The sequence below is a fragment of the Rhinoraja longicauda genome, chromosome 9, assembly GCF_053455715.1.
Source record: "Rhinoraja longicauda isolate Sanriku21f chromosome 9, sRhiLon1.1, whole genome shotgun sequence".
Classification (NCBI taxonomy): Eukaryota; Metazoa; Chordata; class Chondrichthyes; order Rajiformes; family Arhynchobatidae; genus Rhinoraja; species Rhinoraja longicauda.
Window position 1 is genome coordinate 39,460,633 of NC_135961.1, and position 18,237 is coordinate 39,478,869.

At 40.1% G+C, this 18,237-nt stretch overlaps 1 protein-coding gene across 4 annotated transcripts in view; it reads left to right on the top strand.

The window, feature by feature from the left end:
* Nucleotides 1-18,237, top strand: part of LOC144596637 (KH domain-containing RNA-binding protein QKI) — a 339,874-nt gene that overhangs the window by 105,060 nt on the left and 216,577 nt on the right. For all 4 annotated transcript variants that reach the window (XR_013547640.1, XR_013547639.1, XM_078405219.1 and 1 more), the window contains one exon: nucleotides 4,197-4,339. Coding sequence is in view for 2 of the 4 variants with exons in the window: in XM_078405219.1 (XP_078261345.1) it covers nucleotides 4,197-4,339 (143 nt within the window). In the remaining 2 variants the exon portion in view is untranslated. The remainder of the gene's footprint in view (nucleotides 1-4,196; nucleotides 4,340-18,237) is intronic.

The following is an 18,237-nucleotide window of genomic DNA, read 5'->3' on the forward strand; positions in this document are numbered from 1 at the left end:
GGGCTATGACGGAAATATTTCAAACGTCATTAGAAACAGGGATGGTGCCGGAAGATTGGCGCATTGCGCATGTTGTGCCTTTGTTTAAAAAAGGTTCTAAAAGTAAACCTAGCAATTATAGACCTATTAGTTTGACATCTGTGGTGGGAAAATTAATGGAAAAGATACTTAGGGACAATATATATAATTATTTGGATAATCAAGGCCTGATTAGAAACAGTCAACATGGATTTGTGCCTGGAAGGTCATGTTTGACTAATCTTCTTGAATTTTTTGAAGAGGTTACCAGGGAAATTGATAAGGGCAAGGCTGTGGATGTTGTCTATATGGACTTCAGTAAGGCATTTGACAAGGTTCCACATGGAAGGTTGATTAAGAAGGTTAAATCGTTGGGTATTAATAGTGAGGTTGCAAGATGGATTCAACAATGGCTGAATGGGAGATACCAGAGGGTAACGGTTGACAATTGTATGTCAGGTTGGAGGCCAGTGTCTAGTGGAGTGCCCCAAGGATCTGTGTTGGGTCCACTGTTGTTTGTCATTTACATTAATGATCTGGATGATGGTGTGGCAAATTGGATTAGTAAATATGCAGATGATACTAAGATAGGTGGAGTAGTTGATAGTGAGGTAGATTTTCAAAGTCTACAGAGAGACTTGGGCCTTTTGGAAGGGTGGGCTGAAAGATGGCAGATGGAGTTTAATGCTGATAAGTGTGAGGTGCTGCATTTTGGTAGGACAAATCAAAATAGGACGTACAGGGTAAATGGTAGGGAATTGAGGAATGCAGTGGAACAGAGGGATCTGGGAATAACTGTGCATTGTTCCCTGAAGGTGGAATCTCATGTGGATAGGGTGGTGAAGAAGGCGTTTGGTATGCTTGCCTTTATAAATCAGAGCATCGAGTATAGAAGTTGGGATGTAATGTTGAAATTGTACAGGGCATTGGTGAGGCCAAATCTGGAGTATGGTGTGCAGTTCTGGTCGCCAAATTATAGGAAGGATGTCGACAAAATGGAGAGGGTACAGAGGAGATTTACTAGAATGTTGCCTGGGTTTCAGCACTTAGGCTACAGAGAGAGGTTGAACAGGTTGGGTCTTTATTCTTTGGAGCGTAGAAGGTTGAGGGGGGACTTGATAGAGGTTTTTAAAATTTTGAGAGGGACGGACAGAGTTGACGTGGGTAGGCTTTTCCCTTTGAGAGTGGGGAAGATTCCAACAAGGGGACATAGCTTCAGAATTGAGGGACAAAGGTTTAGGGGTAACATGAGGGGGAACTTCTTTACTCAGAGGGTTGTGGCTGTATGGAATGGGCTTCCGGTGGAAGTGGTGGAGGCTGGCTCGATTTTATTATTTAAGAGTAAATTGGATAGGTATATGGATAGGAGGGGATTGGAGGGTTATGGTCTGAGTGCAGGTAGATGAGACTAGGTCAGGGAGAATGGTCGGCGTGGACTGGTAGGGCCGGACAGGCCTGTTTCCATGCTGTAGTTGTTATATGTTATATATATGTTATAATAAAACTGTTGTAGATATCAGCCAAGCATTAGGCTTACCAAAATCAACTGTTTGAAACATCATTAAGAAGAAAGAGAGCATTGGTAAGCTTACTAATCGCAAAGGGACTGGCAGGCCAAGGAAATCCTCCACACCTGATGACAGAAGAATTCTCTCTATAATAAAGAAAAATCCCCAAACACCTGTCCGACAGATCAGAAACACTCTTCAGGAGTCAGGTGTGGATTTGTCAATGACCACTGTCTGCAGAAGACTTCATGGACAGCAATACAGAGGCTACACTGCAAGATGCAAACCACTGGTTAGCTGCAAAAGTAGGATGGCCAGGTTACAGTTTGCCAAGAAGTACTTAAAAGAGCAACCACAGTTCTGGAAAAAGGTCTTGTGCACAGATGAGATGAAGATTAACTTATATCAGAGTGATGGCAAGAGCAAAGTATGGAGGAGAGAAGTAACTGCCCAAGATCCAAAGCATACCACCTCATCTGTGAAACACGGTGGTGGGGGTGTTATGGCCTGGGCATGTATGGTTGTTGAAGGTACGGGCTCACTTATCTTCATTGATGATACAACTGCTGATGGTGGTAGCATAATGAATTCTGATGTGTGTAGACACATCCCATCTGCTCAAGTTCAAGCAAATGCCTCAAAACACATGTGGACACGTATTAACCTGCCACACACTGGAAATCTTCATCTGTATTGAAAATGAGCTGGAATGTTTTGAGAGAGATCCCAACTGTTTTCTTAATTTATCAGATATCTTTATTCGAGTTTATGAGCTGTTGTTTAATTGTGTTCTGGCAATAAATTCTCAGAACTTCACCATTGCAAATGGCTGCATCTCGCAGATTATAGGTAGATATTGCATTCAGAATTAATGTTATTTAACTCTTTATCCTGCAGTGAATCCTGGAGTTCCATGTATACACTGTGAAAGATGGACATCCAGGACTCACTGATATATTCAAAAGTCCAAATCTGTAGATTTCCTGTTCCAGAAGGGCCGAATGGCCTCCTCCTGCACCTATTGTCTATTGTCTACTAAATTGAATTGAATTGAGTACTTTATTGTCACATGTATCAAGTCACTGTGAAATGTTTTGCTTGCATACTCAAGATATATGTAAAGGGAGCTTACAAAGTTACAAAGTAAAGGTAGACACAAAATGCTGGAGTAACTCAGCAGGTCAGGCAGCATCTCAGGAGAGAAGGAATGGGTGACGTTTCGGGTCGAGACCCTTCTTCAAACACAATTTTCCTACACAAATTACAAAGTAAAGGGCGCTTACAAAGTTACAAAGTATCCCGCCCCAAGTTCTCCTTTGAAACTTTAAAGTTTCAGCTTGATGAAATAAGCTGGAGCATGCAAGGACCACAACTCCGACGACAAACCTACCCACTTTCCCAACTCCTGGCCCACATTCTGAACCATGTTTCTGGCCGCATGCCTCATCCTCCCTCTAGCTGCAAAACCTTCCCACATTTCGAAGCATTGTTATTTCCACACCAGACACTGGCTGTGAATGCACTCTCTCACTATCTCACTGGGTATTACAGGGCCTTGGTGAGGCCGCACCTGGAGTATTGTGTGCAGTTTTGGTCTCCTAACCTGAGGAAAGACGTTCTTGCCTTAGAGGGAGTACAGAGAAGGTTCACCAGATTGATCCCTGGGATGGCGGGACTTTCATATGAGGAAAGACTGGATAGACTGGGCTTGTACTCGCTGGAATTTAGAAGACTGAGGGGGGATCTTATAGAAACATATAAAATTCTTAAAGGGTTGGAGAGGCTAGATGCGGGAAGATTGTTCCCGATGTTGGGGGAGTCCAGAACCAGGGGTCACAACTTAAGGATAAGGGGGAAGTCTTTTAGGACCGAGATGAGAAAACATTTCTTCACACAGAGAGTGGCGAGTCTGTGGAATTCTCTGCCACAGAAGGTAGTTGAGGCCAGTTCATTGGCTATATTTAAGAGGGAGTTAGATGTGGCCCTTTTTGCTAAAGGGATCAGGGGGTATGGAGAGTAGGCAGGTACAGGCTACTGAGCTGGATGATCAGCCATGATCATATTGAATGGCGGTGCAGGCTCGAAGGGCCGAATGGCCTACTCCTGCACCTATTTTCTATGTTTCTATGTTTCTATTCTGGAGGAATGTGCAATATTTACCAACACTCCCAGTGATACATGGTCAATTTGTGTGCATGCAAATCTGTGAATAGTAAGTTAGAGGATAACAAGGTGCAATATGACAACGTGTATTTATTGATAATTGGGACTTAGGATACGAACACTGCAAAAGAGCAAGATGTGTGAAAATGTAGATGTTTCATCTCCAAGTGAATTAAATTCTGTGCATAGGAAACTATTTGCGACATCTGCTCTCAACTGCTACTAAGGTTTCTGTTCTTTTCTTTCTCAACCACTCCTACGATAAGCCAGTTAATCTTCTAGCTCTCTGAGAATTAATTGAGAAGTACCCAATGAGTTTTCTGTGCAGAGGGATCTAGTTTTGTGTAAGAATGGGTTCCTGCATCCTGCCGCAATAGAAAACAAGACCTCCTCTTATTGTCACCTTCCAGAAAAATACTTTATTTTTTATTGTGGCGTTAAGCATTTTCAACTGTCTTCAAGATAAATACTGCATGGGCCTGCCTTAACATCCCTTTTGTTCTGCAGAGATCAGCAGAGTGCGGAAAGATATGTACAACGACACATTAAATGGCAGCACAGAGAAAAGAAGTACAGAATTACCAGATGGTGTGGGGCCTATTGTACAATTACAAGAGAAACTTTATGTGCCTGTTAAAGAATATCCAGATGTAAGTATAATGTTCATCCAAAAAAACAATAATGACACTATTTGGTTATTAATGATTTGGAAGACCATGAGTTCTATTGTGTTTGTGATCATTCACAAAACCTCCATATTTACAGTGCTTAAACATGGTCTTTTCAGGATGGTATTGAACTGTGCTGCTACTTACTTTCACCCCTTGGCCCACCCCACCACGTCATCAACTTTGTCCTTCCCCCTGCCCGCAACTCACTAGGTACTGTCTGAACATAAATCAAATTATCAATTAGAAAATGCCTCTCTTTCACTTATTCCCAATCTGCAATCTCTCACTTACGCTTTCCCTCCATCCTTTCAATCTCCCCCCTTTTTCTTTTTTTTCCAATTTTTCTCAATCTCTCTGCAGGTCTGACTTGATCTAGTCTGGTGTGTACTATCATATCATATCATATCATATATATACAGCCGGAAACAGGCCTTTTCGGCCCTCCAAGTCCGTGCCGCCCAGTGATCCCCGTACATTAACACTATCCTACACCCACTAGGGACAATTTTTTTTAACATTTACCCAGCCAATTAACCTACATACCTGTACGTCTTTGGAGTGTGGGAGGAAACCGAAGATCTCGGAGAAAACCCACGCAGGTCACGGGGAGAACGTACAAGCTCCTTACAGTGCAGCACCCGTAGTCAGGATCGAACCTGAGTCTCCGGCGCTGCATTCGCTGTAAAGCAGCAACTCTACCGCTGCGCTACCGTGCCGCCTCTGGTCCATCCTTTTCCACTTATTGGGTATTGGTTCCCTTGCATCTTTCAATCATGGTGCCCTTGATCCTCCACCATCTTTAAATTCACCAGGAACCACTTTCTGTGCTCATTTACATTCGCTGTACTGGTTTCTGCTCTCCTTACCATTCAATGAGGTACCACTTTCTGCTTTTGCTTCCACTTATTGGGGCAATGGTCCCCATCGTCCCTGCCATTACTTTGGCCCTGACTTCCCCTACCATTTTGAAATTTACTGGAACACAGTTTCTGTGCTCCTTTCCACTCACTGGGGGCCTGGTTCCCTCGCCATCTCTTCTGGGGGCATGTTCCTGCACTCCCTTAAAACTCAGCTGGTTCTGATTCCCATGCCTCCTTGAAAGTTTCAGGGGTCTCATTTTCGGTGCTTTCTTTAAACCTATTAATTTCACTGAACAATGTGTAACTGTGTAACACACTTTTTCTGTAGAGAAAAAGGTGCCGGTATGCACCTTTAATAAATGTGTCATATGCCAGTAAACAAAATATTGACGTTTAATTTTTTCAAGGGCCCGTAGACCATGCCAGCAGGTATTGTCACAGAATATCCACTGTTGTAACATTTTTTTTAAAATTGAAAGGGTTTTGGGGATATTGCTGCATACATCCAACATTGTGGAAAGTTTGCTTGTTGGGTAAAAGGCCAAGGGTGCCGTATTGAAGGACTTTTACTGTGTTTGATAATGTGCTGCATTGTTGGCAATGGCGCAAAAAAAAAGAAATTGAAATGGTTAAAAGATTGGAATTGTACTCAGTCGGCAGGGGTGGAACAAAGGGAAATTGCAGATGCACAATAGGGAGAGGAAGAGATGATAGGGGTATGTGTACCATGATGTGTAAAATGATGTCATGAGACACAAAGTAGTTTGAATCATTATGTCAGAATTATGGGAAATGTAGACTGCATTTATTTCTGTTTTATTCGTGGTGATATTATTGGTTGCTTCTATACTCTACGATGCCTGTGTGGTATAAATAACTATGCTTCTCTTAAATAGCTGCTCCATAAGATTGTGATTGTCTTTGTACTTTCAACCATTATTGTTGCTAATATTTTAATTAAGCAACAGAGTGTGTAATGTATCCGTGAGTAAAATATGTTTTAAACTTTATCATAGCTTGCCCCAGTATTGATGTTTTATTTCCTTAACTGTGCACTGACCCTTAAATATAATAGTTTAATCAACCTTAATTTAATTAACTTTTCACACAATTAGTAGCTGCTTTTCTTTTCCACCTATTTTTTTAGTAACCTATTTTGTTTTCTACATTTTGAAGGCACGTTTCATGTTGCTTCAACTTTCTTTTTTAGTTTAATAGTATATAAACCAAAATGCAGCTTACAATAGGTAATTAAATAAACAATATGTAGTATAACACCTTAATATTAATGATCTTGCTGCCAGTGCACTACAAGTGCCCTGAGCTCTAATGATTTGTAGAAAGTTCCAACGGTAATGGCCTCTTCTGCACAAGTCTCTTGGTGATGACAATGCACAGAATAGATTACTTTAATTAGTCATTTCATGCAGTGGTTCTTCACAGTTTAGCATAAGTAACTTAAGTATTCATAACAGAAGAGTTATAGTCGACAACTTGTCCGGTACCCAAGGTTTTGCTTCTGCTCAACCACTTTCTGTACATTCATTTTGGTGTTTTCCACGTGACTGGTCAGTAATGAGCAAATTTAAGCAGCTGTGCTCACTTTTGCAAATCTCCACTCAAAATCGAGCATTCACCGCACACCGATCTTGCAATCAGTGCTTCCTTCATCCCGTACCTCCATTATGTTCTCGGCACCTCTTGTTCACTCCCTTTTGCTTCTCTGTGCCCTCTCAGGTCCTTTCACTTTTGGAGGCATTACACTCTGTGCTCTGTCCATCTTCCCTTTGCCTCCCTTATTCTTCTAGTCTCTCCTCATTCCTTCAGGCTCACTGTCACTCCTCATTTCTTGCCGTCCGCTTTGGTGCTTGGCTCTTGGCCCTGGCCTTGAGATCCTAGCCCCGTCACCCTCTTAAATCACATGGCCTCCATTGACTCCATCACATCGCTGTCTTCCCCCAACCCTTCCAGCATCTTTGCGGCCTTTCCTTTAGTTGTCGTAACTGTCCATTCGGACCTCCCTCTCCCATTTCCCACTCTATCAGCCATTCGCTTTATTGGCCTTGAACCTGCCCCCCACAGAGTCCCCTCCCCCCATGCCACAGTCATGTCATGTTTCTATTTCCTGCCCCATATTTTAACAAAGTTACAAAGGGAAGAATATCTAACACCCATTCAGGTGATTAGTGTGTTGGCAAAGCATGATTAATTTAATGTAACCTTTAATTGCTGATTTGAGAGTAAATCATGTTGCTGAGAAATACAAGCAACATCAGGAGAGCTGCTGCCATCTGGAGATAATGCAGTTATTCAAAAAAAATAATCTGATGGAATCCAGCAGAAAGAGCCCACTATTGGATCTTCCAAGCGTGAAATATGTTTCTTCATATACAGTGCCCACCATAATGTTTGGGACATTTGTTTGAATTTGAGCAGATAGGATGTGTCTATACATTTCAGAATTCATTGAATTCTGGTGATGTTCAGAATTCATTATGCTACTACCATCAGCAGTTGTATCATCAATGAAGATAAGTGAGCCAGTACCTTCAGCAACCATACATGCCCAGGCCATAACACCCCCACCACCGTGTTTCACAGATGAGGTGGTATGCTTTGGATCTTGGGCAGTTCCTTCTCTCTTCCATACTTTGCTCTTGCCATCACTCTGATACAAATTAATCTTCATCTCATCTGTCCACAAGACCTTTTTCCAGAACTGTGGTTGCTCTTTTAAGTACTTCTTGGCAAACTGTAACCTGGCCATCCTACTTTTGCAGCTAACCAGTGGTTTGCATCTTGCAGTGTAGCCTCTGTATTTCTGTCCATGAAGTCTTCTGCAGACAGTGGTCATTGACAAATCCACACCTGACTCCTGAAGAGTGTTTCTGATCTGTCGGACAGGTGTTTGGGGATTTTTCTTTATTATAGAGAGAATTCCTGTCATCAGCTGTGGAGGTCTTCCTTGGCCTGCCAGTCCCTTTGTGATTAGTAAGCTCACCAGTGCTCTCTTTCTTCTTAATGATGTTCCAAACAGTTGATTTTGGTAAGTCTAAGGTTTGGCTGATGTCTCCAACAGTTTTATTCTTGTTTCTCAGGCTCATAATGACTTCTTTGACTTTCATTGGCATAACTTTGGTCCTCATGTTGATAAACAGCAATAAAAGTTTGTAAAGGTGATGGAAAGACTGGAGGAAAGAATAGGTGCTGAGAGTTCTCTTATACCTACATTAAGGAGGCAATTAAACACACCTGAGCAATTACAAATGCCTGTGAAGGCATGTGTCCCAAATATTATGATGCCCTGAAATGGGGGGACTATGTATAAACATAGCTGTAATTTCTACATGGTGAAACCAAAATGTACAAAAAAAGCCTTTAATAAAATATGCACTTTAACCACATGTGATTTCTTTCTATTACAAAACTCAAATTGTGGAGTACAGAGGCAAATAAATAAATGATGGGTCTTTGTCCCAAACATTATGGAGGGCACTGCATGCCTTTCCCCAACAGCAATGTAATACTGCTGTATTTACTTAAAATCAAACTTTTGTGAAGGCAATGTGAAAAGAAATATAATCTGAGGTTGTGATCTGAGCAGGATATTGATGATTTTTGTTTTGCCTTTTATATATTTCAATTAATACCCCCAAATGCTTTCAGAATTCTGCCCTTTTGTTGATGATGAAGTACCTTAAATACAGCTTGGAGGTTCTGATTAATGTTAAAAGTTAATGTTTTTCTGAAAACAAAACTTTGTAAACATTTATATCCAATCGAAACTTCCTGTAGTGTGGAAAGATCGAAGTTTGGGGCTTTGGGGTGAATGGTGGAGGACTCAGACTATATGATGAATGAGTAACTCTATGGTCTGTTGTCAAACTAGTTATATAAGTGTGAAATGTTTATTGAACTTTACATTCTATCACTTACAAGCCAAAGGCCATCACATTATTGGAGTCTGATACTAACGTTTTATCTTGTTATATGGTTGAAGTATGATGAAACATACCTTGAGGACTTGTTAGTTTTTGTCCATTGAGAGCCCCCTATTTTCAAAATGTTTCTCTGCCAGTTTCTTACTGGATAAAATATAAACCTCTCCACAAAAAGTATTCCTTTTGACAAACATATTGACACCTTATGCAGACCAGCTGAAACAAAAGGAAACTGGGGGTAGAAAGGATGAGGAAATGCCAATGATCCAGTGAATGACAAATAACTTGTAAAAGGCTATATCCTCTTTTAATTTGTAGGAAGGCTTTGAAGTATGTATGGTCTAACAGTTTTGCAAGTATTAGCCATTTTGAGGTTCCTCTTATGCATTTTGCCATGTATATTGCATGGAGATCTTTAAAAGTTTTTAGTATGTTTTAATACATTTTTATGAATAGAATTAAAATGCCTATACACAAGAAACAAAGAAAGAAAGTGTCAGAGAGGGAAAAATATTGGAGCATTAAAATAAAGAACTAAGAGGAAATTAAATATGAGCCAGTTACAAAATGGAGCTGGAAAGGGAGCTTTCACATTGAGTAAAAAATGTTCGCATTTCTCTGTGTAACTTAGCAAATTCTGGAGTCCAGAGGTAGACACAAAATGTTGGAGTAACTCAGCGGGTCAGGCAGCATCTCGGGAGAGAAGGAATGGGTGATGTTTCGGGTTGAGACCCTTCTTCAGACAGATGTCAGGGGAGGAGGCGGGACAAAGATAGAATGTAGTTGGAGACAGTAAGACTGGTGGGAGAACTGGAAAGGGGGAGGGGATAGAGAGAAAAAGCAGGGACTATCTGAAGTTAGAGAAATCAATGTTCATACCACTGGGGTGTAAAATACCCAAACGAAATATGAAGTGCTGTTCCTCCAATTTGCGCTGAGCCTCACTCTGACAATGGAGGAGGCCCAGGACAGAAAGGTCTGGTTGGGAATGGGAGGGGGAGTTGAAGTGCTGAGCCACCGGGAGATCAAGTAGGTTAAGACGGACTGAGCAGATTCTGGAGTCCCATGTGTAAAGGCTTGAATTTACTGGCCATCTTTTCTAATTCACTTAACTGAAAGCTTGGAGGCTTTTGTATTGAGAAAGACAAAGAACTATCCTGAATGTAGCAGCTTATTCCTCATCTTAGTATTGTGGGATTCCGTTCCTTAAACAAAGCTCTTGAGTGCTGACGAACACAAGTGATTGGCACTCCTTAGTTCAGCAAACCTGTGTGGACTGTCCATAAAGATACAATTACAACAACATGTGCAAGATGCACAGTTCGTTATTTTTTTAACGAGATATTCAGTAATTAAAATTCATCAAAATAAGATTATGAACTACTTGCATGATAATGTCCACTACGATAGTGGTCATTTTGTATTGAATTCAGTGACTTTTGCCATTTATACTTCACCATCACTTATGACATCTTGCAAACTCTTGCTTGTACTGTATTGATTAAGTGGGGATTAAGTGCATTCAGTTAATGCTTTATCTATTGCAAGCTCTTGTGTGTAGCTCAGATTGTCTTCCCAAGGAGGAAAAGCCTTTGTGAAGGATGATGGAGTATGTGTGCATGTGCTTCTCGATATTCCTTCCTAAACTGGAATTTAGAAGGATGAGGGGGGATCTTATTGAAACATATAAGATAATTAGGGGATTGGACACATTAGAGGCAGGAAACATGTTCCCAATGTTGGGGGAGTCCAGAACAAGGGGCCACAGTTTAAGAATAAGGGGTAGGCCATTTAGAACGGAGATGAGGAAGAACTTTTTCAGTCAGAGAGTGGTGAAGGTGTGGAATTCTCTGCCTCAGAAGGCAGTGGATGCCAGTTCGTTGGATGCTTTCAAGAGAGAGCTGGATAGAGCTCTTAAGGATAGCGGAGTGAGGGGGTATGGGGAGAAGGCAGGAACGGGGTACTGATTGAGAGTGATCAGCCATGATCGCATTGAATGGCGGTGCTGGCTCGAAGGGCTGAATGGCCTACTCCTGCACCTATTGTCTATTGTCTATTAGCATCAAATTTATGTAAATTGTTATTTGTAATGGTAACTCTTGCCAGCATGTGTTTTTCTTAATTTTAAATTCCTATGGGAAGTTAATTACCTTGCAATTAAACTAGTGACACAGAAAATGTGTTCTGAAGGTGAAATATTAATTCTTTAATCCTCCAAACAAAAATGCATTTCATGGAAAATATATATTTTTTAAGTGTCATGGGAGGAAAGCGGCACAAGAGAGTTGTGGAGGGAACTCTCACTTTGAATTGCTGAAAGGGGAGTAGAAGCGAAATGTGGCTGATGTGGAAGTATATTGAGGTTGATGAAATTAATTTGTGTAGATGCTACCAGTCCCGCTGAGTTAATCCTGCATTTTGTGTTTATCTTTGGTGTAAACCAGCAACTGCATTTCCTTCCTAAACACAAAATAATTTTTTTGTTCCATCTCTGCAAACTACTCCCTTCAGGGAGACACAAGAGCCTGCAGATGCTGTAATCTGGAGCAAAAAATAAACTCAGTGGGTCAGGCAGCATAGAGTCATACAGAGCGGAAACAGGCCCTTCGGCCCAACTTGCCCACACTGACCAACATGCCCCATCTACACAAGTCCTACCTGCCTGAGTTTGGCCCATATCCTAAAACTGTCCTATCCATTTCCTCATCTGTGAAAGCAGAGGAATTGTTGACATTTTATGATCCGTTGAGTTGCTCCAACAGTTTGCATACAAAAGGAACTTCAGATGCTGGTTTATCAAATAAAGATACAAATTATTGGAGTAACTCAGTGACCAGACAGCATCACTGCAGGTTGTAGAAACAAGGAACTCCTAACGGTTTGTTTTTCATTCCCCTTAAGGCACTTTCGATACAATGTCGAATCTGTGGAATGTGGAGGCCAAGTCAGTGGATATTTATAAGGCAGAGATAGACAAATTCGTGATTAGAGATGGTGTCACGGGTTATGGGGAGAAGGCAGGAAAATGAGATTAGGAGGCAGAGATTAGCCATGATTGAATGGCGGAGTAGATTTGATGGGCCGAATGGCCTAATTCTACCCGTATAATTTGTGAACCTTTGAACAATGACTGAGACGAAACATCTTCCCTTTTACCTTCGCAACAGGGGCCCAAATAGTTCTTCCAAACTAAAACATATATGTTTGAGGTTGTTATCTTAACAGGCTGTTGATCAATTTTATGGAATTCAGAAATACTGTATGAATCTAGGCTGTGAAATTTTAATCATACTGGATTGAACTGGCCTTATGATGAGGTTAAAAATCCATCAAAGTAAAAACATCTTTTCTATGTTGAATTTATTATGCTCTTCTGTCATTTTGAAGACCTCCATTAGACCCAGCCATAGCTTTTTCCAGAAAGAGATTTTTCAAAAATGTATATGATAAAGTGGTATACAAACTGTTATACAGAATCATAACACATGGAATTGTTGATAATGTATAAGCATGAATTGAAGAACAGTTGATAGAAAACTGAGAGCAAGATCAATTAGGTAACTTTTGGGTTGCTTGGCAGTATCCAGTATACTGAGGCTGATTATAGTCTTTATCCATGATTTGGCTGTGGGCACTCTGTATTTTATCCAAGTTTGCTAATGATATAAACCAAGTGCAAGTACACTGAGATGAAAAAAAGAATGCATAGCGATTTAGGCAAAGTAAGTGACTAGGTTGATGTAAATAATTTAGAATATAATGTGGAGAAAATAAAGTTATTAAATATGATAAAAAATAATGGGTAAGTAGGTCCCGGAATGCACAATTCATGCAAATGCATTATCACAAATTCCATAAGTTTAATTTTTGCATTCTAAAAGGTTGCATGGCTTTATCAATGATTTTGAAAATATTTTTTCCAAATGAAAGATTTCTTGGGCCCCTTCAACGGTATTTAAAAATGAGGTGTTTAAAACTCTCCATATAAAGTTTTCACTTGTAGATTTTACCACCTCATTTTGAGGCCGATTCAGTCCACCATTAAAAACACCATCATTTGTGTGCCATGAACATGCTGTGTCATCTTGGGTCTGACTTGTGCAATGATTATAGGAAATTAACATGAAGATATAACAAGCAATTAGGGTTTCAATGTGACTGCCTTTATTGCAGGAGGATAGGAGTAAAAGAGTAAAGACAGTAGGTTTTGACCAAATCTGATATCTTATGCACAGTTGTGGTCTCCTCATCTGAGGATATACTTTCCTCAGGATCAGGGCATAGGAGGTTCACTGAACTCATTCCTGGGCAGAGAGATTGTCCTATGATAAGAATTGATTAAATATTCCCTAAATTCTGGATGTTAATTGAGGGATGAGGGATGTTTTAAATACACATATTAGGGTCTAAGTCCATGGCCTCTCGAAAGTAGCCACACAAGTAGATAGAGTGGTAACAAAGGCATATGATATTCTATTCTTCATCGGTCAGGGCATTGTGTATTAGTCTTGAAGTCATGTTGTAGCTTTATAATAACTTAAGATGGGCCCCATTTGGAATATTGTGCTCAGTTCTGGACGCTCCATTACAGGAAGGGTGTAGATGCCTTGAAGAAAGTCCAGAAGAGATTTACCAGATTACCCGAAGAGCTTGGATTAGAGGGAGAAGCTGGACAAACTTTGTTTTTTCTGAAGAGTGGAATCCGAGGAGAGATCTGATCGAAATGTATAAAATTATGGGAGGTATGGACAGGATAGATAATCTGACCCTTTCTTCCCCTGGGTGGAAATGTCAAAGACTAGAGGGCATAGCCTTAAGGTGAGAGGGGGACGTTTAAAGAAGACACGTGGGGCAATATATTTTGTGCAAAGGGTGGTGGGTGCTTGGAACGTGCTGCCAGGGGTGTGGTGGAAGCAGATATACTGGTATTTAAGAGGTTTTTAATTAGGTACATGAATATTCAGGGAGGCAGATGGAAGAAATTTGTTCAGTTTGGCACTATGTTTGGCACAGATATTGGGCCGAATGGCCTGTTCCTGTGCTGTATTGTTCTATGTAGATGCTCCAACAATTAACCTCCAGCTCTTCTGTGAATTTAACTCTTTTGGAATGCTGTCAAATTCCTTTGCAATAGCTTGTTTAAGTTGTCAAAATTTGAGGTAATTAAATGAAACATGATGCTTTGAAAGTTATACTCTGCATTGAGAACAAAAAAAGGAATGGTATTTTGTGTCATGTCAACAAAATATTATGAATAGCTATGAATAACACACAATCTTGTGCATTCAGTCGCTTGTGAATAAATATTGTATTGTTTATGTACTAAATTAGTTCCACTGTCCTATAGATAGATAAATGAAAAAATAGACAATCTTATAAATACCTAACTTCCAATTCTTGCACCAGTGATAATAACTTGCTATCGGCTGCTCTATAATTGTGTGCAATGGAAGACTGTGAAATACCATCAGGGTTAATTAATATTGTGATTTTTTTTTTGCATTTTCTGTGGCCTTTTATAGGTGCACTTAGAACAAGTGGCTTGAAATGTGTTTTTTTTGTGTGGCAGTGCTGTGACATTGTATTAATTGAATGAAGCTGGAGAACTGGAACAATAAATCAACAGTATGATTTTTGTAATGAAATGCAAACCATTTTTAACTGGGAAATTGGTTGCACTAGACAAAGCAGCTGCTGTGATTAATTTGTTTTTTTCCCAGTTGCCATGTAATCTGTATAGGAGATAGGAGTGACCTTGTTTGTTCCTACAAGAAAACAGCGTGAGGTCTTTGCTGCACGGGAGAGCTAATGTCAGTATTTTTGTTTGGGACAATAGACTCGCCTTACTAATTTTTATTCAAATATAGAGCACAATTACAAAAAGCATAAATGATTGAAATAGGAGTAAAATCATTAAAACCAATTGATGTATGATGCATAGTTTGTGTTTTAGTTTTTGAGTGGCTGTTACAATAGTAGCTGTGTGTGATTTCCTTTCAAGACTTTTTGCACTGACCAGCCATTTTTACCCACTATTAATATGAGAGAGCTATTTGTAGTTAAGGTTTCTATGTTCAAATGCTGAAGTAAAATTAAATTGCCACAAATTAATTTATTACATCCAGTGCACTCAATGTAGTAGTGAATTCCAAAATTGCTTTGTTCTTTACATTACAAAATTACCATAAGTAGACAAGTTTTAAAAATAATACTGTTTTCTTTGGTGCTATGCAGAATATGAAAAAAGTTCATAGTTTAACATAAATGTGTCTGATGAACTAAATTCACAGAAGTTTACTTGGTGATCATGATGAGCATGTTTTCACATTAGTGATCAAAAATTCCTCTTCTGCTAAACATGGATAGCAGTTTTATACTGTTGTTAAGATACTATCGGTTTTACATTTATGCATATTTCATTTTATGTTGCTTGTTAAGCACACATTATGGTGAGATTTATTACCATCTGTGACAACAAGTTTCAGTCGCTACCATCTATTTACATTTTATTCATGAACCGTTTGCAATTGCTATCCTCTTTCAGCCTGGGCTATCACTCTTTTGACTCGATCTTTCCTCCTACCCCTCTCACATTCTTCCTTTGTGTTATCTTCTTCCCCCTCCCACTGCATCTTAGAGCTTGCTTCATTTCCAACTTTTCTCAGTTTTGATGGAAGCTTTGTGACCTTAAAATCATAAATAAACGCACCAGTTTCTAAACATTCTTAACATATCAGCATCTGTGGACGGATATTGCCAACCTTCCGGATGATAACCTTTCATCGGAACTTGGAAAAGTTAGAAATGAGATGGGATTTATGTTACAGAGAAAGTGGGGAAGAACAGAGTACCAAAGTGAAGGCTTGTCTTTGGACTGATTCAATTACTTGTGTGTGGTGGTTGTGCTGGCTGCAAGAGAATGGTGATGGTAATCAGTGAACAGAAATGTTGTCCTTGGGAAGGTGTAAAGAGAAGGAAGAGAATGAAATAGAGTCATAGAGTTATACAGCGTGGAAACAGGTCCTTCGGCCCAATTTGCTCAAATTGGCCACATGTCCCATCAACACCAGTCTCACCTGCCTGTGTTTGGCCCATCTATATACTAAAACTCATCTGTTTGTTTGTTTGTTCCTGAACTACAGCCAAAACGTACACGATAGCGCAACCATTTTAGGCCCACCTTACTCACGGTCGTCCCTTTGGTGCTAATGGAAGAAGTTTCATTGAAATTTGTGTTATATATTTAAAGTTATTCACATTTTAAAGTTTAAATCTATCTCTTAAGGAGGGAGGGGAGGGGGTGGAGGGGGGAGGATGGAGTGGGGGAGGAGGGGGAGGCGAGAGGGGAAGAGGGGATGGGGGCAGGAGTGGGTGCCGCACCAATGCAGGAGAAGTTTGGGCCCAACGGGTCCACTTGGTTTAGTATCCCTCTAAAAATATGGGAGGATTGGACACTCTGTACGCCTGGATATGAGATTTGAAAAAAAGGGAAGACAAGAATGGGCAGAATCCATGTGACTAAAGTTAAAAGTAATATCCCTTAATCTGTAAATAATCTGTAAATAGGAAAGATATAATAGAGATTATCAAATCGTCCAGGTGTACTAATATAGATTAGGTAAATAATAATCCCAAGACAATTTTGGATGCAATTTGCCTTGGATCCCATAGGCTCGAACCGTTAGACCAACCTTCCATATAAGACCTTGTCAAAACTCTTACTAAAGTTCATGTAAACTGTATTTGTCTTCAAATAAAAACTCAGACAAGATTTCCCACAAATTAATGCAGGCTGACTATTCCTGATCAATTGGAATAAAAAGGAACTGCAGATGCAGGTTTATACCAAAGATAGACACAAAGTGCTGGAATAACTCAGCAGGTCAGGCAGCATTTCTGATGAACATAGGTGACATTTCGGGTCGGGATCTTTCCTTCGACTGTTTCTTTCTTCCCACTGGTACTGCTCAACCTGCTGAATATTGCCTACATAAGACAAGCCTTCACTTTGGTACTCTGTTCTTCCCCACTTTCTCTGTAACTTAAATCTCATCTAATTTCTAACTTTTCCTAGTTCCGATGATATTCCGGAAGATTGGCAATATCCGTTCACAGATGCTGATATGTTAAGAATGTTTAGAAACTGGTGCAAGGAAATAGAACCATTTAACCATTGATTTCTTATGCACAAAGCAAAGCTGGTTATTCCTAATCAGTCCTTGGCTTCACCGATGCATATCGATCCTGTCTGTCAGAATCCCCTCCAATAACTTGACCACCATGATGTAAGGCTCATTGGTCTGTGGTTCCCATGTTTTTCCTTGCAGCCTTTCTCAAATAGAGGCACAACATTATCTATCCACCAGTGTTCCAGCACCTTACCCTTGGCTATTGATGAAGAAATACGTATGCCAGTGGCTCTGCAATGTCAAAGGAGACATTTATCCAGATCCGGGTTATTTATATATCTCAATACATTCTAAGACGTTCAGCTGCTCCTCATTGGTAATGTGTATTCTCTTCCAAGACACTATAATCATACAGTGTGGAAACAGCCCCTTCAGCCCCATTTGCCCACCTACCCTTTCCATGTACCTATCCCAAGGTTTATAAACAATTGCGATAGTACCTGTCATAACTACTTCCTCTGGCAGCTCGTTCCATATGCCTATCACCATTTGTGTTTTTAAAAAAAGTTGTCCATCGTATTCCTATTAAATTTTTTCCCCCTCTCCTTAAACCTATGTCCTCTGGTTCTTGATTCCCCTACTACGGGTAAAAAAACTCTGCATTTACCTTATCTATCCATCTCATGATCTTATACACTTCTATAAGATCACCACTCATCTTCCTGCACTCCAAGGAATAAAGTCCTAGCCTGCTCAACCTCTCCCTATATATAACTCAGTCCCTCAAGTCCAGGCAACATCCTCGTAAATCTTCTCTGCACCCTTTCCAACTTAACAACATCTTTCCTATAACAGAGTGACCTAAACTAACCACAGTACTCTAAATGTGGCCTCATCAATGTCTGTACAACAGTAACATAACCTTCAAACTTCTATACTTAGTACTC